Source organism: Saccostrea cucullata, unplaced genomic scaffold (assembly GCF_032062105.1).
Source record: "Saccostrea cucullata isolate Sc308-1 unplaced genomic scaffold, CSIRO_AGI_Scuc_v1 ctg124, whole genome shotgun sequence".
NCBI lineage: Eukaryota > Metazoa > Mollusca > Bivalvia > Ostreida > Ostreidae > Saccostrea > Saccostrea cuccullata.
Window position 1 is genome coordinate 189,620 of NW_026927278.1, and position 26,737 is coordinate 216,356.

Sequence of the window (26,737 nt, forward strand, 5' to 3'; positions counted from 1 at the left end):
TGCCATGGAGGAATGAGCATCCCCTGCCGACTGGTTACACCCGTCGTGTGCTCCATGTCATGAGCGGGAAATAACGGAAAAATCTGTCGTCCATTCAGTATATAAACAATGGACTAACAATTAGTATGAATACATCAGTCAGCATTTGACTCAATGATAAATTGTATTTGCTGACAAGATAATTGTATCGACCATAGATCTTACGAAATAATGACTTTAAATGAAACTGCTGCCATTCTTGTTTCATCAACTTGTTTGTCAATAATTTCCTCAATTTAGAAAGTATTCATACCTAGAGCATGCTTTTGCGTATCGAATCAACTGAGATATATTAACTCCATATACAGTTGATGAAGGTATATTGCTGCATAAGCAAAGGAAGTTCACGATAGAAAATTCAAACTCATAACGTTTATCATAGAGCTTGGTTTTTATATGACCATTAACGTCTTTTTCAAGTAAAATATCCAAATAAGAAACAGATGTGTCAGAGTCTGTGCCAGTCTGTGGTCTCTTTTGCCTAAATGTCGAGTTGAAGGCCACAGTAAGTGTTTTCTTGTTTTCATGGATAAGATTTTGCACAAATTCTGCTTCAGTATAAGATTTATTAAGACTGAGAGGTGGATACAGTTTTTAAAATCCATGCAATTTTAAGTAATACAGGTTCAGAATGTACTTTCTGGAAATAAACAGACACTGAAACATTTATGACAAAAAATGTCTAATTTGCCGCATTTTTTTCAATTAAGATAAAATGTAGATCTATACTGATTTTAAAACTTCATAATATCCTTCTTCTGAATTGTTGTTGAATTGAAAATTGAATTGTTATGTGTTTAGGACTGGAATAATTGCCCCGTCTAATGATCCTATCCTCATAGGAATTGCATTGCAAGTAACTTCACATCAAGAGTAACATGTAATGCTTATTCCGTATACATTGTATATGAATCATTTGAACTACATATATTGTTTATGGAAAAAGTATTAAAAAAACTTTTTTATTTAAAAGACATATTCACAGTTTTCCCCCATAATTGCACACAATTAGACCACATGCTGAAGACGCTTTATTTCTGACAGAATGTTACGTCTGTTGTACATACTTCAAAACAAAACCCAAATAAAAAATGCTTGAGAAAAAAAATTAGGTGTCAATATTTATTTTATAAGTTACATAACAAAGTCTTCAACAACATAAACTATGAAACAATAAAATAAGTCCACACAGTGGAAGTCATTTACTGACTATTCGCTGTGTGTTGTCGTCCGCTAAAAAGGTGCAAGAAGACAACAGGAAATGCCAGGAAAGAGGTCGTGCGCTTGCGTGAATGTCGAACAACTTCTACATTTGCGGAATGAAAAAGTCCATACAATATACGAAAAATTACTTCCAAATTGACATAAATTACCTCCTTGATACTAGTATTTGTAATTTTGTAGAAAGTTCTAGTTCAAATAACAATTTAAAAATAATGCATTGCTAGGATTGCCTCAGTCTTATACACTTTTTGTGATAAGATAAATAGGTATGTATTTTTTAAAATAGAAAACAAAAAGTTCAAAATTAAGCTTTTTTTATGTTAAGGAATTAAAGGGAAATATCACATTTTATCAGAATGTTTGTTGAAATGTTTCTCCCTCGACAAATGAAAATCCTCACCCCATTTAAGGGATTTTTTTCTTCAAAAGTTCAAAATGCTGCAATTTTCAAATGAAAAGATACAGTGAGAGAGAACATTTTTAATAATCCAGATCGCAGTTTTCAGTTTTTACATTTATCTTCGCACTCCTCCAAAGTTTTGAAATTGTTGTCATTTCGCTGACATCCGCCATAGATGAACTTTTCGCACTGCTTGTTTTTGTTATTGTAGTAATATCGTTCCATTCTTGCCTTGCAGGGACCCGTTTTCTTCGGTTGTAAGCAGACACTGTCTTCTGATTCTGTTTCCAACGCTAGACAACAAAAAAGCCATCATGTCAATCATTCATACTATTATTCGGCTAGAAAATTTAAAATATGCAAAAAAGACAAATAATCTAATTCATCAAATAGAGAGAGGCAGAATAATTCTGTTCTTTATTTTTAAATGGCAGAGGAGACATCTCATATACAAATATAGCCAAGTGAATTGCAGAAAAAATATTTCATTCTTAATTGTCTTTCCTCTTAAATTCGCCTTTTCTTTTTAATAATTAAAGAAAATCTTTAAAATTAAAATGAAAAATAGGATGAAGCATGGGATACCGGTATTACTACTCTTTCGAATTCAGAAATGTAATCGTGTTCAGTAATGTTCTAACAGTGTTATTTAGAAAACTTGACATGGTGTCTAGAAACTGCATTGTTTTATGTTTTTATGTTTTATTATCACAAGGTTTAACATAAAATTAAAAATATGAAGTTCACAATCATATAAAAAGAATTTTTTTTATATAAAATTCATACTTGAAAACATAATCAGGATATCACTTGTCTTTAAAATATCCATTCAACGCTAGAGTTATCTTTTTTATTTTAAGTCATAAATGACGTATTTTGATAAGTTCAGACTGCCTAATATTGAAAAGATCTTTGTGTTTGTTTTGTTACTTTATATAAAGAAAGGACTTTCCTGAAAAATACACAATTCAAATCAATCGCGTTTCAAAGATATCAGAGATTTAAACAATTACTGATTTATTTCCGACTCGGCATTTAAATATCAGACACAGTTTAAAATCAATTTAACTACAGAAACGTGGGGATATTTAAGTTTAAACTCGGTGAAAAGTTTAATTTGAGAGTTAATATTTAAAAAATATCATGTAAATCTATACATAATCTTATATTTTTATTTTTAGCTCAGATACGCCATATGAACTAGGTTTAAAAAAAAATAAAATAAACGCTATATAAGATGGATTGCTTTAGTTTATTAAAATTGTCTATAAAGAGGTAAAAATGCTGCAATTTGTAAGAGTTACAAGGAAAATGTGCAATAAATTAGGTCAAATGTTATTATTAACTTAAAAAAAAAACATTCAAACGTTGCAAATTTTTACATGCTATTTGCAAATGTTCTGTACAAATAAAAAATGTGTTTTCTCTTCTCCAGGCAAAACTACTAGTAACCCACAAAGAACTCTCTGAGGGACCCAAAATTTTAAAACCACTCATGTGGCGCAGCTAACATATTCATGTAATCTTCCTAGCTATGTGAGTGACCTACACTGCATGTCTAGTAATTAATCTATACACAACCGATATCGTTTGTCTATAAAGTTGGAGAATTCTTGAATTCTCTGTGATTTTTCTTTTTCGGGCTGAAATATTGCCGACTCGGTGTAAAACAACAAAAATTAATCAATCTTTTCCCTTGTTTATATATAATTCTTATGAAGAAAAGTGTTGATTACAGTGATATATGAGGACAAAAAACAGTTATCCTGCTCAAAAGTCCACTGAAACAATATACAAATCGGGAGCAGAGCAAACCCGAGCTCTAAAAACATCAGAGGTGGGATCAGGTGCCATGAAGGAGTGAGCATCTCGATCATATCCTCCGTATGCTCCTTAACTACAGAGTCTGACACATCTGTTTCATATTTGTATATTTTACTAGAAAAAGACGCTAACAATAAAATTGTAATAAACTTGATTACTTTAACTTTGCTATCGTCAACTTCCCTTACTTATACCTTATCATCCACGTATGGGGTTTCTGTCTTGATTCGTGCTTTAGATACGAACAATTTCTAAAACAATGCAAACTACTGACAAACAATTAGATGAGACAAAAATATGAACAGACTCATTTAAACTCGTGATTTCGTTATTCCTTTTTTCGATATAATATCTTTTCTGCTGAAACAATATATCGGTACGTTGAATGCCGATTGACGCTTTTCATATGACTAGTATTCGTTAGAACATTGTTTTATGTTCACTGAATTACACTGATTTTTCCGAGTGTGACCAGAAGCACACGGTGGATGTGACCAGTCGATAGGGGATGCTCAGTCCTCCACGGCTCCTGATCCCACCTCTGATGTTTCGGAGGTCCGTGTTTGCTCTGTTTTTGGTTTGTATTATTTCAAGATTTTTGAGCTTGGTTAATGTACGTTATCTCCATATTTCTCTTTCTTAATCTTGACAAAAGGGACCTCCATATCATAATTTAAAATAAAATGAAGGATATGGAGACAACGAACAGAATTCAATATCAAAGTCCATAAAACAATACAAAATAGGAGCAGAGCAAACACGGACCTCCAAAACATCAGCAGTGGGATCAGATGCCAGGGAGGAGTGAGCATCTCCTGCCGACCGGTCACACCCACCGTGTGCTCGTAATTTATTATATAATTAGATGAATGTTCATCGCCATGTTATAAGATTTAATTCTATCAAAACAATCTATAACGGCTAAAGGTCTTTGAAATGTCCGTCTTTTTTAAGTATCTGTAATGTTTTAGATGACATAGATCGTAGATAAATATATACCTGGTGTTTCCTTGACGCCTCCAGAGCTCACCAGATACTGGGGATCTCCTCTTGTGTCAATTGGATCTGAAAAAAATGGAATCTCTGTATAGTTACAAGTTTGTCAAAAGGTTACTACCTTACACTTTCACTTTTCAAGATCAAAGATACTCAAAGACTTAATACAGGATTATGTACTAGTTAAATTGATGTCTTGATGGACCATAGAAAATACAAATCTATGATGCAGAAAAGATGTTATACATTTTGGAAGACAGAGCTTTTCGGACTTATATAAATGATTTTACTCGTTCTCACATCCTTTTTTGTTTTCCTATCTTGCTTTACGTACTAGGAACGCAATATGAGTCCGTCCATTGAGTAACATATACCCACATGCCGCAAGCTTTCGGATATGGTATGGGTAGGCACTGGAGGACGTCACTTCCCTTTAGAGTGTAACCCTTGTCGCATTTAACTGTCACATTTTGGTACAGATTGAAATTGGTCCCAACGATGTAACCATGCGCAGGTGGGGTTGGGACGCCACAACATGCTTGAAGTTTCATTATCATATTTCATTCACAATTTATGATAATTAGTTATCAACCTATCAAAAGACGTAATTAAGGAAAAAGAAAATGATTATTACTTTTTTCGCATTTTGACATTCCTTGCATATGATCCCATATTGCCACGTGGTGAAAGGGGTCCGGAACACCCAGACAGGTTACTTCCCCTGATCCCACTAAGTGACATCCGGGGTCACATTGTAAGTGCCATGTTTGTCCCATCTCGTGGCCCGTGCCCGTGTAGTGACCACAGTGGACAGTGGGGAGATCGCCACATTTTATGTCTGAATAAGCCAATTTTAGAATTAAACAAACTTTAGAAAAGAAGTAACGCGTTACAGTAAAACTCATTTAGTACTAACACGGATATTGTGAATTCATGTATAAAGCGAAGTAATCTTGTAACCCCACCTATATAAATTTAACGAATTCCTTAAACGGATTTAACGAATCACTGATATAAAGAAGTAATTTCATAGGTCCCAGTGACTTTGTTATAACCGAGTTGTACTGTGTTAGCGGTTTTCAATTAATTTCCTGACAAAATAAAACTCCAACAAGCTCGGGTGGATTTATGTTGTTTCAGACGATATAACAGTTGAAGATAGAGATAAAATTGATTTATTAACATATTGATATTAAACTAATAAGTTCATGGTAAATTGATAAAGAAACCACAGAAGGTAAACACAATTTTAAACTAGAGGACCTCACGATTAAAACGTTTATAGCCTTTTAAAAATCAAGGGGGTATACTGTACTTTGTCATTTCTTTTTCATCTTATCAATATCAAGGGGTTAGTGATGTCAAATGCAAGTTTTGTTGTTGTTGGTTTTCTTCTCTCTTTTTTAGCATACAAATATTCAGTAGTAATAACTTCTTTATTTTCAGAACTCAGTGATGCAAAAAATAAATAAATAAAACTGCACAAAACAGGAAGACATTGGGGGAAAAACACGACAGTTAAATAGCTTACTATACATAAAATAATTTGGAAAATATTTCGTTTTTTCATAGTCAAAAAGACGACACTGAAAATTACAGGACATCAAGTGATAAAGTACATATTTTGTGAGCTTTAGAATTTAATAGTTGGAATATCAGATCATAATTGGGATCAATTTACATAATTTGAACATAAATATGATTCTGAAATGAGGAATACCCAGATACCCTCGAATTTTATGTACATTCCTAAGATAACAGGTGCGAGACGGAGCCGGGGATCTCTACAACCTCTGTTTTGTTTTGACAAATATTAACTTAACAAAGATATTTTTTCAGATAACATGGTCCATTCTTTAATAAGATGTGTTGCATGTTTCACATTGTAAAATTTTATAATAGCGAGCGCAGCGAGCGTCGCGAAGCGACGCTCGCGAAGCGAGCTCAATAGACTAACGTGTAAGAACAGAGGAAATTCGGATTGAAATCTGTACATACGTCAGCCAAATTTCTCTGTGCAACATTCCCAGAATTCCTGCACTACCCAATGTCCTTTGCGCGAATATTGCCGAGTAAATAAATAAATAATAACGTAAAGCATATATCAGACTTTCAGTTTGTAGAAATCTTTCAAGGAAACAAGAAATCTGCAATGTTTTTCGACAAAAATTGCACTAGTTCTATAGTTTCAAACAGACGCTCGGCTGTCTCCGTAAGCTCCGACGAGCTTTGTGACGTCGTATGACGTCACAGCTAGTCGAGATATCTCGTGCGGCTTGACGTTCGAAGTGGCTGATGGTACAACTGCGCTCGCCCCAACGGTCACACCGTAAAACATATTAATTAAGAAATGAATGTAATAATTTTTTCTTTGATCGATGTATCAAAGAAAAATTTGGACGGAAAACTTCATCAATGCGCGTAGCGCATTGATGAAAAAGTTTTCCGTTTAAATTTTTCTTTGATACATCGATCAAAGAAAAAATTATTACATTCATTTCTTATCATTTAATTAAGATTTTAAATTAATAAAATGAAAGTTTCTTTCACTTTTCTATTAAATTTATGCATCAAAAACAGTGCGCACGAATACATCACCATAACGTTAACGTTGCTGAAAATTCAAAACTATAATAACCATGCTAACGAAAAACGTTCTCAGATATTGTCGTGTGATTACCAACAGTCTCCAAAATAATTTACAGTTCTTTAACACAAAAAACTTACCTGTTGTGTTATCCCTTTGTGTATATTTTCCCCGGTAAGTTATCTAAGTTCGTAAATGTAAGGGTGAAGCTACTCAAATATCCTAATAGTTCTAGGTCACAGAAATTTTGGATTTCATTTGCGCATCTTTTCATTTGAATTTCAAACCGAATATATAATTATATACATATCACAACCTATCAATGCTGTAAAACCTGAAAGAGTCTGCTGCCGATAGTTCAAGATTAAAGAATTCCATCCTCAATTCATGCAGTGTCGTTTTTCTCGATCACTCGTTTCCCACGATTTAACAGATTTTCGGTTTTCCCCGCTTTGGTAGCATAATAAAACTTTTTTTCAGAGTTCTATTGTTTCATACCAGATATCTCAAAGTCAAACATTTAAGAAAAGTATGCCGATTAAACGATTTCTTCCCTTCTTTCCCGTAACTGTATTGTCGTCATGCAGACGAATTTAATTTGTTTAGCAAAGCTAGGGGGATAATTCAAAATGAAACGAAAGTAGAAAATAAGCCAGGAACCTAACGGACAGGTTCCGAAATTCAGGAAAATATTTATTGAAGCAAAGGTATTTGATTATTCCTTCAAAAAGTAACCTGGAAGCGGGGAATATATATGTACCGACTGTCAAAGTAGTTCCGGCTGCTTAGTGCAACCGAACTCTAGATTTTATTGATGCGGTTATCAAAAGAATTTTTTATCCAATCAGAATCAAGTATTTTATAGAAATTAAATGATATATTAATTACTATGAAACAGAATTTTGTCCTTCTGTTTAAATAACTGACTAAAATATGTAGATTACTAAAAACTAAAATACCATCTTTAAAAACAAATTGTCTGTTTGCCCTCTCCCAACTGACTGAACGTCTCTTAAATTAACTTCCAGAAAATGATTCTTTTTTTTATTCATTCTGAATTGTTCTGACCTAGTCAACTTTAATTTCAATAAATTTAGAAAATACAGCAATTTATATTTATGAAATCCCATATAATACCTATCAAAATGTACTTTTGATTTCCATATGATGAATTTTCGAATTTGTTAAAACTAATTTTATTTGTTCTAACGAATTCCAGAAATTCAATTTAACGAATTCAATTCGTTATGACTTAAGAAACAATTTTCAAATGAAATATATGAAGATAACGAACAGTATTCAGGCTCAAAAGTCCATAAAACAATACATAATAGGAGCAGAGCTAACACGGACCTCAGAAACATCAGAGGTGGGATCAGGTACCATGGAGGAGTAAGCATCCCCTGCTGACCGTTAAAACCGCTTGTCATGACCGGTAAATAATGAAAAATCCGTCGCCAATTCAGTGTGCAAATAATGGACTAACAATTAGTATGAAAAACGTCAGTCAGCATTTATACTCAATGATAAATTGTATTTGCTGACAAAGTTATTGTGTCGACTATAGAACTTAAGAAATGATGACTTAAAATTTAATCGAGACTGTAGCTGCAGAACTATAGCATTATGGTTTCATATATTAGTCTTTGACCACACAAAGACTAATAAAACCATAACGCTACAGTTCTGCAGCTATGGTCAAAGACTATAATAAAGCTACAGTTCTGCAGCTATCGAGACTTTTGATATTCTTGATTACTCAACTTGTCAATAATTTACCTCGTTTTAGAAATTACACATACGTAGAACATGCTCTTGCGTATTGAATTTGTTTTGACAAATTCAGAAAATCTGTTTTAACAAATTCAGTACAACGAATTTAAAAAGTTGAAGTAAATTCGTTTTCAAAACTGACAATGGGTTATAAAATTTACAAAAATAATTTTGATCGGTCCTTTAGTGGGTTTCTGCTGATCTTAAAAATTTCTGAAAAATAATTACCCACCTCCCGACGTCAACGTTTTATTTTTTATCCCGAGTAGGGGGAACAAACAAAAATTGTTCCAGGGATTGTCTAATTTTTAAAAAGTACATTGTATTTGCCAATATCACAGATTTTAGTTTTGGAAGTTTGTTTGCCTCGTGGTTCCCTTAAAAGAGCTGAATTCATATAGATAAATTACATGTCTTCAGTGTTAACCTTCCATAACCTTATATTGCCTTAAAGTATTAACCATGTATTTAAATTACCACGATTCTCACAGTAATACAGACATGCATATATAAATAAAAATTTTAAATGGCATAATAGTTTCCTCGTAAACAATTTCAATCTGACAAGATCTCGGGTAATCACACTTGGGGGATGTTACAGGTTGAGAAACTTGTTAATTCGATACGAGATCAGTGTAAATCTCGGCAATGATTGCGGATCCACGGTACCGCGATGCCAGACTTTGGGTGAGACGAGCTATTTTATCGTGACAGTTGGGTACCTGGTACCGCGGCCGAGGCACTTTGGGACAGAGGATCATTTCGCTGAACAAACAGAATATTAGCTTTCAGGTTCAATATGTTTATTTATCTACAAGAAACAATGACTGAGACTGTGATCACTTGTTACAATGCAGCGTGCAAGAGGCACGATCGACTAGTGCAAACACTCGGCGGTAAGGACGCCGGAACCCGATCTACTCCCCGTCATTACTCTCTGTCAGAGATTCCAATTAGGCATTCTTATTCTTTAACTGTGAACAGGGTCACTTGAACTTTGAATGTATTTTTTTCAGCAAGATTTAAACGAAATGGGGGAAGGCTAACAAACACAAAAATGATATTTATTGACGTGAGCATAAACACCTTCAGATACTCATAGAAAAATCTTGGATTAAAAATCTTATAAGGTAGCATTCCTCAAATCTGCAGTCAGCACAATTCAGATTCTTTCCGATGCATTTCTACCCAACAAATCTCGTTCCATGAAAGGGACTACCTGGGGTTTTCTTTAGAAACTGGGGACATCGGAGATAGCGTGTTCGGTCCGCTTGTCCAAATTTAGCACATAAATCGCATTAATCCATTATCCCGACAACGTCTCTCTAATACAAGTCCTGCATGTTACTTTGTCGTAAAGCAAATTATGTGTTTAAAGAATTTCTTGAAGTGTGAGAAGTTTAAATAATTGATGAAAGGGAATACCACCCATATGTCAAAGGAATCAATCATATTTACCATCCTATTAAGATTTGAAAATAGCCATATCATTGGGAGTTTATTATCGTTTTAGTGGTATATTAAAAAGTAGTTTTATGTTTATTAGTTCAGTCGAAAAACGAATTTCAATAAATTTCTTATGTTTTCTTCACAGTAAATTTGGCGTTTTTAGCAATAGTGAATCTATTGATCGAAAACAATAGATTTCAAAAATAAAATTATGTGCGAAAATCATTTTCTACTTATCTTAACGCGTCTTCAATGGATTAAATTTGGCGAAAGTCATAGATCCTATAAATTGTTTTGAAAACAAAACGTTCTATAATTTTGGCCCGAAGTTTTGGGACAGTATCCTAAATATGTCAAGAATTTTTTTGTCCACCTATCTCAATTTAATCGTGCTTCTGGTAGAATGGCAGAAGCTGGCGTGGGAAAGAGACATCTGGGGTGATAAGCTTATTAGGAACTAAATGCGACATTTTTTCCCAATCTGGTCAAAAACAAAAATATTTATCCGGGAGCCCCTTCAACTCCATTCCTCTCGTTATACCTTCAAATGCACGACCAAAAAAAGGAATCATTCTAAAAACAATTACAAATATCTTTAAATTCGAGTAGGGATGTTTTGAGGTTAATTGATTAAGAACCTGTGGATTTATCGAAGGTAATGTTATTTTCTGTGAAGAGCGAAGTCCGCAGTGGTTACTGAGGACAATGGATCGGCAATTCGATACCCGTCCTGTCGCAAATAGAGACACCGAGCTCCAGGCACCACATCACATCGTCAGTGCCCGAAACCCCGGCATGACCCAGCACTTCTCAGGTCTGCAGCTTCAATACATCCGAGTTTTAGCCATCCAAAAACTCACCTCCTTACAACTTATTTATTTTGACATTTAATGAGAAAGAATTAGCAACAGAATACTGGTGGAAAAATAGGAGATGTCTCAAATGGTCGCTTGTGAATTGACAAAACTCCAGTTAATTAACGTGCTTTCTATTTTCCCCCTTTGTCTACTTTTACATGTATTGAATGATAGATCGAAGTCCTTAAGAGAAATGACTAAGCAGTATTTTCGAAGTGTAGTAAATGCATAACAAGAAATGAAATGTACAATTAAAGCATGTAAAAATTTCATATCTATAACCTGTGGACGATTTGAGATACCATTGACCCAGTGTGTCGAGTTGCTATCAGTAGCTCAGAAGATTAACCGTGCAGTACGAATGTCTCCGACTTACACCGCAATATATTCTGATAATAATTAGTGCATTCATACCTCTAGAAAGTTTACATTTAGTGAAAACGTGACGTATGTTTACTAATATTTTGATTTTCCCCTTAAATACTGATGATAATCTCTTCAGTGTTGTCAGTTCCTTCAAGAATTTTAAGTTACAATTTAGTTGGTCAAGATGATATTATTTTTACCAGTTACACTTATCATGGAAAACTTGCATAATGATTTCCATACCAGGCTACACGCGTGATTTGATAATTTATTGGTACATCTTTAAATGACATTTATTTAAATTACGAATTTTTAACATTCAGATAATTTTAAGCTTTGATTTTATAATTTTACACAAAAGTTTTAGCTTAATTACTTTATTTAATCTATTAGTTAAAAAAACTAACAATCGTTATTTTTTTTATTAAAATAAATAAAAAATGCTTTCCCGCAATTCTTTGAATGAGTTTGTATAAAGTTAATGATTTCTTTTGTTAATGAAAACAAAAATTGACCCCCTCCCCTTTTATTAAGTGCAACAGCTAGCGTTATACTTTATATAATTACCAAATTCATCCTCCTCTTCATCCGCATGTCTTATTCTGGTTTCACTAGATTCTCTCACGGGCTCCTTCAGTGTTAAAATGTCTTGTTTGAGAGGTTGAGATAATTTCTTTGTTTCAAAAGCGAGGGTCCTTGAAATTAAACATAAAATAAACACAAGTAGAAATCTGGTTAACTCCATTTTGCCTTTAAAGTTCGAAATGTGATAAGAGAATCTCCCCTCTATCTCTCTTTCAAGTCACATGATCAATTGCTTTAAATAGGATAGGCTTTCCTCGGTAGATGGCGCATTCATAATAGGGGGTTGGGAATTCTTTCACTTCCGGTATTGCGTGTCACCGGTTTACACACAGAAAACATGTAAGTGGAGTTATTTTGTGTATTTTGTGTTGTGTTTGTGTATTATTAGAAAGATAATTATCAGAGTCAATCATAATTTCTTGCTTGTATTTGCAGGTCAAAGGTTACGTTCAAGATAATTTTGACTTCGGATCCAAAATTACCATACAAAGTGTAAGTGGATCATTTAACAGCTGTTCATTACAGTTTTAAAATTATTGTTGCATAAAACATATAAGAGCTCTCTATAAACTGTTTAGTCAAAAGAAAACTAAAAAAAGAGTTAAGGAAATATGACATATAGCTGATTTTTTACACTGCTATATTCTTATTTTGTCCTATTCCTTTTTGGAGATGACATTTTCTAAGAACATGATATATATTTTTTGGGGCAGCACATACATTTAGATTTTGGAGTACACAACATCCATCTTCACTAGCCAAGGGTTTCTGATATGTTAATCTGAGTAGTCTCCTCTTAATGGGGGAGGAAAGTAGCGTATAGAAACCCTTGGCTACAAAGATGACGCAAACATCTGGATCAGACAAGTTTCAATGTACATGTAACTAAAATCTCATTAGATGTCTAATGTTTCAGTACAAAGGAAAATAATATTAAACATGTTTTAAAAATAAAATAATTTCTAAGATCTTTATTTAAAAAAAATTATCCTGCTCATCATTCTGATATAATTTAGTAATAGTATGATTTGACAATCCATGTCAAAATGTTCTGACATTATGGTTCAATATCTTGCTTATAACTTTACGTCTTAGACTCTTAGGGGAACCATAAATTTGTTATTTCCCAAGTACCCTTTCCATAACTTATCATATTTAGGTGATTTATTTAACCAGATTTTCAGAAGAAAACAACAAACAAATATAGAGACTTTATAAACACAAATTCCTGTGGTTCAGAAGATAACTAATGCATTATAACTGAGGACAATAAAATTGTTTTTAGAAAAATTCACTGATATTTTAAAGACTTATTGTTGTCAACATTTTGCTAGAATTCGATCCAGTATGAATTTGACATGGCATGTCGAAATATTTTGATGTCATTATGAAGTCTACGAGACCCGAGATTTCCTGAATGCTCTGCTTACTGTTCATTTTGATTGGTTAAAAATATTGATAAATATTCATGAGGGAATAGTCCCAGGGAGTAGCTTTGATTTTTCAGGGAGTGGGCCGCAGATGGGGGAAATACTAGTACATGTACATGTACATGTAGTCTCTTCTCAGGGAAATAGACACCTATGGGAACCAGAAATTTGCCAATTCCCTCATATCCTAACCCATTCCATAACTGTTACAGTATATTATTATACCTCTGCTGTAATTACTCTATATAAAATTAATACCATAAAACTGTCTATTTCCCCGAGAAGAGACTACTGCCCTCAACTAAAGACTACTCCCTGGAAAATCAGAGCTACTCCCTGGGACTACTCCCTCATGAATATTTATTAGTAATTTTAACCAGTCAAAGTGTTCAGTAGGCGGAGCGTTCAAGGAATCTCGAGTCTGTGACGTCATGTTATTAGCAATGTAAATATGACGTCAAAACATTTCGACATGCGATGTCAAAATCATACTTGAATTCTAGCAAATGAAGACAACGAAAATTCTTCGAAATGTCAGTGAAAATACTTTTTAAAAATAATTTAATTGTTTTAGGACATTACTTATCACACAATGTGTTAAACCGCATGCATTTGTAATTATGCCTCTACAGTGTTTGTTTTTTAAATGTCGGAATATCTAATAAAAAAAAAATAAATCGCCTATGATTGTTTCGGTATAATAAAACAGTTATGGAATGGGAACTCGGGAAATAACAAATTTATGGTTCCCCTCAGCAGGAAACTATTTCCCTCGGCGGCTTCCCCAGCATCCTTGACCTTAATCCTTTAAGTTGTCCTGAATCCATTCATTTTTGTTATTTTTCACCCTACCTTTGTAGAATCTGTTATGTACATCATTCTTCAGAGAATAATTTATGTTCAATCAAGATAAATAATAATCAATTTATAGATTAGATAAAATTGAACACTTAAAAGAAGCAGATTTACAAGTGCAAATTAAAGGATTCTTAATTTCAGATTTACACTGAGATGAAAGAATAAAAGTTGCTTTATATCTCAAATCAAAAAAAAAAACCTTGTTAATTTATATTTAAAAAAACCCTTCAATCCTATAAAAACAAATCTGTGTTTTTTATATAGGTATACCATAATTTTTTAATCCTTAAAACAGGGTTGCATGTCTCTAAGAATTGAAATAGTAGGGGGCATTTGGAAAGTAGAAGGGGGTCTGGGGTTATCCTATTTAAATAATGGGGAGGTTAGAAGGTTCAAAAGTTAAGTATCTGCATCTTATCTACTCCTGAGTTTCCCCTTATTTTAGTGAGGAGAAAAGAAAGGAGGAACATTAACTTGAACCCGCTATGCATCTTTGTTTTATAATTTATTTTAAAAACATTCATTAAACATTTACAATGGTTAGTATGAAAGCTAAGATTTTTTTTCAATGGAATCTTGAAGAGAAATTGCATGTTTTTTTGGGTAATATAGTGAATTTTATAAAAACTATTGTACATGTTACGATGCCGGAACTTGGAAACAAATTCTTCATTCTAACCACAGTCACGTACGCTTATTTCAAACAAATTAATTTCTGGAAATTTTTCATTGTTATTAAGTACCCATGTAAAAGAATGAACCCCAAGTCCAGTTTTAAAATGAAATATTTTCCAAATGATTTTTTAACTTTTAAAAGGAGTTCATTAGTGAGTTAATGTTATCTATTAGTGAGTTAATGTTAAATTCCAATTAAAATGTTGAGGGATAGTTTTGACACTTCTACAATTTCCATGTCCTCCTCTTAAAAACGGGACAATAAAACTGGTACCAGAGATCTGATAGCTCCAAGACTATTACGCATTTAAGTGGGTTTTCACTATTTCTATTGAAGTCACCACATTCAATACAAGTGTAATTAACTCTTCGGTCACCCTATTTAACACGCCCCTCTTTTGGAATAAATATACAGATCTTAGACAATGCATTCTGTAAACAAAGCCCAAGTGCTACACCCTTTCTGAAATTGGATGGTTTAAGTTGTGAATGGAATATTTACGTTACAAGCCAGTCTGTAGACTACTTGATGATATATTTTCTTTTTATCTCAGGCTAAGTGTACCTGAACAAACCCCATTCACGGCCGTGCTGAAGTTCGCAGCCGAAGAGGTAGGCTATACACAAGTTATACCAAGGTTTCAGGTTTTTATGAAGTATCAGAGAAAATTCAGTGACATTTATTTTACCAAAGAAGAGAAGTTAGCTGTAACTAAAACCCTTACGTCCTACCTGAAATATTTGAAAAGCACTTTTTATTACTGGAAAATATTTTTTAATTTACCTTGGCAGTTGTGTCATATTTTAATTCCATAAATTAAAATATATAATCTGACACTTTTTGCATAAGATGTTATTCCAAACAAAGAACTATTTGCATTTCACATATTCTTTCATTTTGAAGTGTTAATTTTCTTAGATAGAAATTGCAATCTGTATTATTTTTTATCCTTTGTGAGAAGAGAATGATAGTTTCTGCATATTTTACACATAATTTATATATAAAGTTAATTTTCTTGTGATTAAATTTGAATTTAAATTCATACATGTAGCAAGTTTTTTATATCAGGTTAATCTTTTATTCTAAACAAATTTGACATAAATATAATAAATGAATCGCTAGGTTGTTTAGATTACCATTTACTCATGTATTCTACAAAAATGGTGTTTTTATTTACATTGTAGTATTGTACCGGTAGTTAAATTGTAGTACATGTAATGGCTTATAATTTAACTTTGTGAAATTTTGTTTAAAGATCAGTTAATATTTTCAGTTCAAAGTACCCCCTGCTACCAGTGCAATTATTACGAACGATGGAATAGGAATCAACCCAGCCCAAAGTGCAGGTTAGAGCATATGTCCAAAACTATAAAAGATACAACTGTTTTTAGCATTTTGACCAAGATATAAAATAATTTTCTTGAAAATTCCAGTCTTATATAAAAATATACCCTGGTAGATTGATATGTAATTTCTTTTGTACCAGGTATATTGTTTTGTTTAAAGATCACAGAATTGCACATAAAAGATAAAACATAAAAAATTCTGTTATTTACATGTATTTTGAAGATTTGTTAAAATTTAGTTTTAATTATCAAATTCTTAGTGTAATTATCAAATGTAACATAAATTTGCAATATACATCTATATATAATTCCTTAATTAATTCTGTTTTCTTGTCTTTTGCAGGAAACGTTTTCTTAAAACATGGATCTGAATTGCGTTTAATACCCAGGGACAGAGTAGGAAATCACACGTGAATTTAAGTCTAGTCTAGGTCATTTATTTAAATCATCGCCTTCATTTTGTTTACATGACACAATACGCCATCAAAACTTCCAGTAATAATCATACAGCCCAAAGTTCCAATAGTAAAATAAACCATCAAAACTTCCAGCAGTATTTATCAGCAGGTTGATAAGGCATCTTCGTTGTTTATTCTCTGGATTTTATTTATTCTGACTCTCCCTTATGATATTCTTTGAAAGATATGACAAACTGTGTTCAACGGGTTTTATATGATATATGTATTACATGTGCATGCATAAATATTATTGCCTAGTTGATCTTGACTGGTTAGTGAACAATGTCTGTATTATTCCTGTAGGAAACGATCATTTATATGTGAAAATTTTAATCATTTAATAACATTATCTTTGATTTAAAATCTTTTGATATCTCTTGTCAAATGAATGTTTTAATTAATTTTAATTTGTCTATTTAACTTTGCCGTATACCGGTATTCCATCTGTAAGAATGTTATAAATGTATGTAAAATGCTAAAAATTTGGATTAAAATTTTATGAAGAAAAACCAATGATACTTTGTAAAATGTTTCAAAAATATTTGACACATGAATTTGTAAAAGAACTGATTTTAAAATAAATTATAAAAAGATAATCATTAAATTGTTGGATTTTTCTGGCAAACTTAATCCGCCAGAGTTCTCCAATATGTATAAATATCTTACCTGCTAAAGTAAAGTTTCACAATTAAGTGTTCATGTATTTGGGGGGTAAAGGGGCCTAACTGCTGCCTACTCAAACGTGACAAACTTCAGATGTGGATCCAGCTATTTTTGAAAGGAGGGATTCCAGGTCAGTGCCCCCAAATCTCGTGCATAGAATCACACGACAGGCACTTCCAACCCAACAGCAATGGTTTTCAAAGGGTACATCCAATTCAAAGCTTGCATACTAAAACTATATGGATACAGCAAAAGATTATTCTCAGAAAAAGTGAGCCCCCTATCCCTGCATATTTTAGGTACATATAAAACCTTTCTCTTCATTGATTAAAATATCTCCATAATATAAGGTGAGGAATATTTTTCTCATGCATGTTTAAGTTAGTTACTTCAGAAGATAGTCAAAATGACATAGCTTCTTCCGATGATATCGAGTGAAACTTTGCGTATTATTTATGGATGGTTGTACCCGGGGCAGGGACAGACAAATAACACAGAGAAAGCAAATATGAGAGTCTATGTAGCGAGCAGAAAGGGAAAAGATTAAACCACTTAGGCATAAGAATATCTATATTACAGAAAAAAGCATTGACATTCTCTCTCCGCAAAAATAAAGGGGTTCCAACCCCAGACCCCTCCTCTCTGGATCCACCAATGAATTCACAAAAGTCATGTTGGTATATAGTATAGAAATTAATTACTGTGTGTGATCACAGGTGCTTAAGGACAGGACCCTTGTTGTTTTTATATACAGAGTGGGTTGAACTTTTATAAACTATTTGTTTTTTTTTGTAATTTTTTGGGCTGTTGGTATGGATTGAATAACAAATATGTCACTAAAAGATAGTTTATAAAAAAAAAATAAAAAATCCCGGGGGTCTACAAGAGGGGAGGAAGGGGAGTCCTGTCCTCAAGCACCTGTAAATTGCCCCTGATGTCTGTTTTTCTCCTTGATTTCAGTCAGTACTTAAAAATCACAAAGACTAGACTGTATTAAAAACTGACTTTAATAAAGTTAAAAAAACAAGAGGCCCATGGGCCACATCGCTCACCTGAGCACTGTGGCTTGGAAAAGGTAGAAAATTGGTTTATTACTGAAAAGTTTTAATCCAAACAAAGTCCCATGACCAATCATGGCTTTACTATTCTTGAGAAGATGATTTTTAAAGAATTTTTCTATATATTTCTATGTAAAACTTTGGTCGGCCATTGTGGCCCCGCCCTACCCCTGGGGGTCAAGATTTGAACAAACTTGAATCTACACTACCTGAGGATGCTTCCATATAAATATGACCAATCATGGCTTTGTATTTCTTGAGAAGAAGATTTTTCAAGAATTTTCCTATATATTTCTATGTAAAACTTTGGTCGGCCATTGTGGCCCTGCCCTACCCTCGGGGGTCATGATTTGAACAAACTTGAATCTACACTACCTGGGGATGCTTCCATATAAATATGATGAATTATGGCTTTTCTATTCTTGAGAAGAAGATTTTTAAAGAATTTTCCCATATATTTCTATGTAATACATTGGTGGGCCATTTTGGCCCCACCCTACCCCCAGGGGTCATGATTTGAACAAACTTGAATCTACACTACCTAGGGATGTTTCCATATAAATATGACCAAACATGGCTTTGTTATTCTAGAGAAGAAGATTTTTAAAGAATTTTCCTATATACTTCTATGTAAAACTTTGGTTGGCCATTGTGGCCCCGCCCTACCCCCGGGGGTCATGATTTGAACAAACTTGAATCTACACTATCTGAGGATGCTTCCATATAAATATGACCAATCATGGCTTTGTTATTATTGAGAAGAAGATTTTTCAAGAATTTTCCTATATATTTCTATGTAAAACTTTGGTTGGCCATTGTGGCCCCGCCCTACCCCCGGGGGTCAAGATTTGAACAAACTTGAATCTACACTACCTGAGGATGATTCCACATGAGTTTCATCTTTCCTGGCCCAGTGGTTCTTGAGAAGAAGATTTTTAAAGATTTTTCCTATATATTCCTATGTAAAACTTTGGTCGGCCATTGTGGCCCCACCCTACCCCCGGGGGTCATGATTTGAACAAACTTGAATCTACACTACCTGAGGATGATTCCACATGAGTTTCATCTTTCCTGGCCCAGTGGTTCTTGAGAAGAAGATTTTTTAAAAATGCCAATAATTTTTCACTAATTCATAATTATCTCCCCTTGGAAAAGGGCGTGGCCCTTCATTTGAACAAACTTGAATCCCCTTCACCCAAGGATGCTTTGTGGCAAGTTTGGTTGAAATTGGCCCATTGGTTCTTGAGAAGAAGTCGAAAATGTGAAAAGTTTACGGACAGACAGACGGACAGACAGACAGACGGACGCCGGACAAAATGTGATCAGATAAGCTCACTTGAGCCTTCGGCTCAGGTGAGCTAAAAATCTGCAGCAAAAATATTGTCTCTGATTCATGAAGTACATGTAAAATGTATATTCAAATCATTGCACATCATTTTGAAGTAGATTGTAAAATATGCATACTAATATTCTAAGAAATATGTATATGCTTAAGGAATGTTCACAAAATAACAAACACTAGCAGTGACCTTAAATCTAAATATGTAATAAATTATTTTTATAAAAATCCCATTAAAAATGCTAAGTTAAACATTTGTGAAATGCACAATGTCAAAACCTGGTAAATATGTACATGTAAATCCATTTTCCACTAGATAATAACAAGAAAATAATTTCTCTCCTTGTAATCATGTCCTCCACTAAGCACGGTATTATGCAAATTTATTGGAAGATCAAAGGTAGATAACTTGAGAAAGCTCCTCCATGAGATGAACTTTTATGGCGATTTGATCCAGCTGGCGATGTACTTTTTTTCTGTGTTTCGAGCCGAGATAACGTCTGGAGTGTCAGCTTTATTTGAACCTCGCAGATCGAGATGATGAGCTCCGTTAGGGATCACTATGGCAACAACAGATTCAGACTGAGATTTTAGAACTCCTCCGGAGGACCAGGGATCCAACAGACCATTGCTAAAACAAACGGTTCACAAGCCTTGTAGAAGTAAAGGCAATTTTACACTAGTTTATTTCATATACTTTCCAATAAAGGTTAAAAGTTGTCAGTGAAAATATTTTATGTCTGTTACTTTTGTTTTTTTTTATTCTTCATCATTATGAAATTATTGAAGAAAAAAAGAATGAAACAAACTTTTAATTTTATGGGTATGTTAATATCTTTAATACTATAAACATAAATATTCTATTGAGAAGAGAAGGAAAAAGTTTGGTCATAGTACATGTAATTGTATATTTGAGCCAATTTTGCATTGATTAGTTACTGACCTAAATATGATATTGGATGTAGAAGACAAGTTTCTGCCCCAGTATTGTGTTTCCAACCAGTTAATGTCTGGCTTTACTTTCCAGTTTTTGAGACAACCCTTGGTGTACGCATTGAAGTCCCAGGCAGATTTCTCAAACATGTCCGTCTTACCATTAGAGCAACTTGGGGCCACCATTTCTGTGCAGGACTACAATATTATGTTAAATTTTAACAGACCTGTAATATTTTAATAACACTTTTATAACTAAATGCAAGAACATGCAACAAGAATTTAAAGAGATTGGCCAAAGTTGAATTAATGGTTGCAAATACATGTACATCCAAATATTGTACAATCAGCTTCCTAGCAATCATTTAGCAAAGCATATTCTTCTATAAATATAGCTGAAGTAAGATATCTTGTACACCAATATCTTGAATACCTTCGATATGTTTAATTTAATGTAAAGTCCCAAGCATATATTTTAAAGAATATTACCCTCAATATCTTGAATCCTTGAAGATCAGAATAACAAAGTTTTACTGTATTATGTCTAAATTTGTGACTTTTATAAATTATGCTATCATTTGGTAAAATTATATACCCAAGACACAAACTGACTACAATGTAATACCTGGTAGTCCCACCCTGAGGTTCCGAGATTAGGAGTGGCTTGACCTGTGATATCAAAACAAGGTGTGGTCCCTGTATAGTTAAAGTAAACATTCATAGCTTTCACTGCACCCCGGATCAAATTGTCCCCACTCAGTGGAGTAGACATAGGATGGCAGGCTGCCTGAAAGTGTATGCAAAGAACTATTTTTAATAATTAATGATTATATTTTCAACTAAACACTTCATTTATCATTTATCTCACAATTGAAAATTATTCATTATGAATGAAAATACAGTTACACCCTTTCTGCTGTTTGCAAAAAGGAGACAACTTGTTACAGTTATTACATGGAGACAACTTGCTATACATGTAGTTATTGCAGGGAGACAACTAGTTACAGTTAATACAGGGAGACAACTTGCTACAGTTATTACATGGAGACAATCTATTACAAAGGAAAAAAAAAACTTTCGTATTTTACAGGGAGACAACTTGATACATATTTTAAAGAGAGATGAAAACTTATAGACCAATGAGACACTAAATGTATATTAATATAACAGATATATACCGTGACAGGCCATGCTGGTAGGGGAGCCAGAAAGCTGGAGGTGAGCTAAAAACTTACGTACTTTTTACAGGAAGACAACTTGATTTTAAAAGAGAGATGAGACGGATAATCCAGATATATACCATAGGGGAGCCAGAAAGCGGAGGGATATCCACCATGGCCAGATATACAAGGGCGGACTGAATCCAACCCTTCAGAGCCCCCACTTCATCCACACTCTTCAGAGGTCTACACAGGTGAAACATCTCTGTTAGTTTGGAGAGACCAGCAGCTAGGAGAATGCAAGGTATCATTGTTTTAGAGTACTAGAGACATATTTAAACTTGATTAGGTATATATTAAAATTGTAAGTGTTGTGTTTTTTATACATAAGTATAGTTTTTGATATTACATACATCTACTTGAAGTTATAAATTAGACATACTTTGTGAAGCTGAGGTGTCCAGTGTTTTCCATAAAGCTCTGAAATTGTCTACACAAGCTTGAGAAGATTTCCTGAAGGTTTCAGTGACCGTGTAATCAAAGGCGTCACAATCAGCATCTGCCAAGAAGGTCCAAATAGGGGCTGAGGCAGCTATAGACCTAAAAAACAGAGAATAATAGTAAATATCATGTTTTATGGCTGTCAGCATCTGTCAAGAATGTCCATATCAGGACAATGCTGCTAATTAAAAGATCTATATGAATTTTTAATATATTTTCTCCTACCCTTGAACAACATTAGGATACTTCATTCTAAACCATGCTGCTAGCATCCCCCCATAGGATCCTCCGAATGCTATCACTTTGCTGTTTGCGGACCCTGGTATGGTAGACTTAAGGTGCTGGATGAGAACAGCATAATCTGCCAGGGCCTGCTCTGAAGTCAGATAGTTCATTTTGGCTGGGTCCTGTAAATAAATCACCATTGTTTTATGCTTCATATCATAGGTAAAGACTTCCATTTATTATGAATTGTTTTCAGGAGAAATTTAGAACAATTGATCTTCCTATGTTTTAATTGAATATGTTGAAGATAAATCAGATAAAACAGAAGAATTCTGCTATATAAACTGATCGATGCACTTGTTCCTTGATTAAACAATACACAGTAAATAACAATTAAGTGAAAGGCATAAAAGTATATAAAAAAAGTTTTTTTTAATTGAGGAAGGCAAGAATCTCTGTCCCTTGCTAAGGGATGTACAACCTTAGTACATGTAAATATTATACCTTAAAAGCAGATGGTCCATAAGGAATAGATGTACCATAATATCTGTGCTCAGCAAATATGATAATGGCTTTAAATTCTGGTGCAATGTCCCACATAAAACCCTGAAAAATGCAATAAATGTAAATTCACTTAAGAATAATACTGTTAAACATGCACAAACTTCAGATAAGTAAATCGTTCTAAAAAATGAAATAATCTTAAGAACTGTTCCTGTTATACTGGAGAGACCAGCTGTTGCCTTCAGGTTTATCAGTTCTATCTCTACTTCAAACTTAACAAAAAGACACTATAAACCTACTGTATTATTGCAGAACAATGTAATGTCCCCCTCATTCCCTGTGTAGAAGAAAATTGGTCCTCCATTTTTGTCCCAAAATTGGTCTGCTATAAGGTATCTTTGCTGGTATGTGTCTTTGTTTACAAAACCAAAATGATCAACCTACAAAAAAAGCTTCAAAATGTCCAACAAAAAAATCTTACTACCAAGTTAATGAAGGTATACAAACTTTCATCACACGAGACTGGTTCAAATAAGCTTAATAGCCAAAACCAATGGTTGAATCAATGTGGCATGTGACAGTATTTTAATAGTCATTTCATTTTCTACTTCCTAGATTCATAATGCATGAAAAAAGTCATATAATCCAATATAATGTAATCACATTGATGTAACCTTTTAAAATCTAATTGCACTTTATCTAACATATTTTATTTTGTTTATTGCTGATTTCAATGTAAGAGTGATGATTTATTAATTAATTTCTTATTAATCAATAAATATCAAATTATTTTGTATTTTATTTGTATGTATTTCTATTTCAGCTTATTAGATAAGTGTATGGTCATTCAGGTGTAACATATAGTGCTACCCTGTTATTTGCCTTTAGGGTTATAATTAAGGTCCTGGCCATATATAGTTCCATAAGTTCTTTATTTCTACTGGGTTTTAGTTTTGTGTTCTTGTGTTTTATTGGTTTGTTAAATTCCCTCCCAAGGTTCCTGGTTTTTCTGGTCATTCTTTGTTCACATTATTTGTAGAGGGGTCCTATTGATTTTTGTATGGCAGAATTTGATCTACCGACTGAGACTCTCTTCATCTTATGGTAAGCTTATATCTATTTACTATTTTAACATATCTATAATATGGTTAATTAAATGTGAAATCTGTAATTCTTGCAATATTAATTTCCATAGCACTTTTGCTGCGTTTTGCACAGTAAAAAAGAGATTTTGGAAGTTAGATATTTTACTTAGCTATTAGAAGTAAAGCTAGTGTATTTAATGATCCAGATTATGTGTACATAATTAAGTGTTTTATGATCAGAGAATTATATAACGTCTATGATAATTTATAGTTATCATCTGGACTCCCAGCCATATACTGTATGATAAACCATGGTATGCTATTGTTTTTATGATCTATTGTTTATTAGTAGAAGGTATTATAATGTCTATGAAGATATTATAGCTTTAACAGTAATATATATTTTGTTGTAAAGTATTTCAATTGTATACACAAAGTGCAAATTCTAAGAGAATATTGTATTATGTGTAATGAATATAAGAGTCACCTCCCTTTATGCAGCATTGTGTATAATATTGTATTGTGCAATAATGATTTTATGATATTTTCAATATTGTTTTTATTTATTTCAGGGCAATAGTTCTAGTTCTATTATTGAATAAAAAGTACGAACCCTAACAGGTTTTTTGAATTCATTATTACCATCAACCCTGTTACATCAAATACTGCAATGAACACATATTATTTTCATTGGATTGTAAAGGAGAAAATGTATACACATGAATCAATCCTGGGACCCATAAATTAATTACTATGTATACAGTCAACTCCTCTAGCAAGATTACTGTTGATGATGATTATATATGCGCACAAAACTGATACAGTGGAGTCGCCAATTCCGGGTCGTCTCCAATTCCGGGTCACTCGCGTGTATTTTATGCCTAGTGTTAAAATTTAAGCGCAAAAAACTTATTGAATACTCTGGTCATGAAGAACTGGTCTTTCTGTATGTAATTATAATTACAAAATTTTGAATATCAACTTTAAGAGAGCATCCGACAATCAAAATTCTGAAACGCACGCATTAAAGACTTTGGTGTTTCTGCTGCGGTGACGGGCTACTTTCGTTTTTGTTCGCTGCAGAAAGGCTGATATAAAAGTTCTAGATAAATAATAAGAGCTCGAAAGTATGGTAAATGCATTTAGTTTTAACTCAGAAATCAATCATAATGATCGCTGCTTAAATAAAATTATAATGATTATTAAATCAAACTGTAGTAGTTTCTCCAATTGCGGGTCACGCAATCTCGTTGCATGAACATGTCAAAATTCTATGTACAAAACCAATCGACAACCATATGTCTTTACCTTGATTATCAAAAGTATTCTAACTGGAAAATATTTTTTCTAAAAATTATAATCGAGTTAACCCTTCAAATGCATTTGTTTTTTAATAAATGGACTTAATTGTATTATTTTTAATCCTAACACATTTTTTAATTCTGCATACTGCAATTTGTTTTGTTGTAATTGTTTTAAAAATAATTTAAACATATTTCTGTGATTGTTTTACTTTTTTTCCAAGCTGCGTGAATCGTTTTATGCTTCAACATCATAAAAATTGTGTTCCGAAACATTCCATGAATATTACACGACTGTGAACTCACATGACCCGGAAATGGAGAAAATGATTCGTAACTGGGGAAGCTAGGCCTTGCTGAAATACTTCTGTAAATATTGTTCCCGTGTAGCTACTTTGAAAACGAAAATGTGTTAGGATGACTCACTATTTGTTCTTTCAATACACATATTGCATAAAATATAAATTTAACAGATTTGCAAAATATTAACAAAACACCCAGACGTGACCCGGAATTGGCGACTTCACTGTATTGGTGAAAATTATCCCTCTTCTTCATCACCGACCTTGTGCATGCTAGATTAACATAAAAAAAATTATAGACAGCCAGGCAGCATAATTGCACTTTGTATAGCATTCTATTATTCAGTTAATCTGGTGTACATTTTCTAAAATATAAGCCTACATAAAATAATGTCAATGATATAAATAATTTCAGAGACATGAATAACTTCCAAGCTTTTTACCCCCCACCCCTCCAAATAATACAGATCATGTGAATATGTATATTTCATGTAGTGTTGGCATAACCAGACTGGCAGACATAAATAACAAGTTACATTGTATTTATGTCTCTGGCATAACGATATGCTAAGATGCCCTTCAAAAATATACCTTTTGCGTGAAGTACTTTGTTTTGTAGTTATAGTCCCCTTTGTATGATCTAAAAACCTCCTTCTGAATGTTGTTCGTCTTTATAAGTATACAGTTGACAACACATGCACAACAAATAAGAACAACAACAGGACAATGTTTGATGTAAGCCGCCATCGCCCGATCATGTGATACAACTTATCATGTGATATAGGCTATGTGACGGAA

The 26,737-nt window shown here is 33.2% G+C and overlaps 1 protein-coding gene and 1 long non-coding RNA gene across 2 annotated transcripts; one reads left to right on the top strand and one right to left on the bottom strand.

The window, feature by feature from the left end:
- Nucleotides 1-1,147: 1,147 nt before the first annotated feature.
- LOC134273930 (lysosomal Pro-X carboxypeptidase-like) lies at nt 1,148-26,702 on the bottom strand. Its single transcript, XM_062756151.1, is given in 15 exon segments — nt 1,148-1,956; nt 4,487-4,552; nt 5,118-5,321; nt 12,083-12,210; nt 16,348-16,445; nt 20,418-20,559; nt 20,872-21,059; nt 21,487-21,648; nt 22,040-22,080; nt 22,179-22,310; nt 22,464-22,621; nt 22,748-22,929; nt 23,252-23,353; nt 23,551-23,691; nt 26,531-26,702. Coding segments are annotated over 15 exon segments (2,091 nt in total). The 5' UTR covers nt 26,687-26,702; the 3' UTR covers nt 1,148-1,765.
- On the top strand, nt 9,112-15,641 carry LOC134273931 (uncharacterized). Its single transcript, XR_009993516.1, has 3 exons — nt 9,112-9,739; nt 12,536-12,592; nt 15,618-15,641. It is a non-coding gene; the product is annotated as an uncharacterized LOC134273931 (long non-coding RNA).
- Nucleotides 26,703-26,737: the final 35 nt, after the last annotated feature.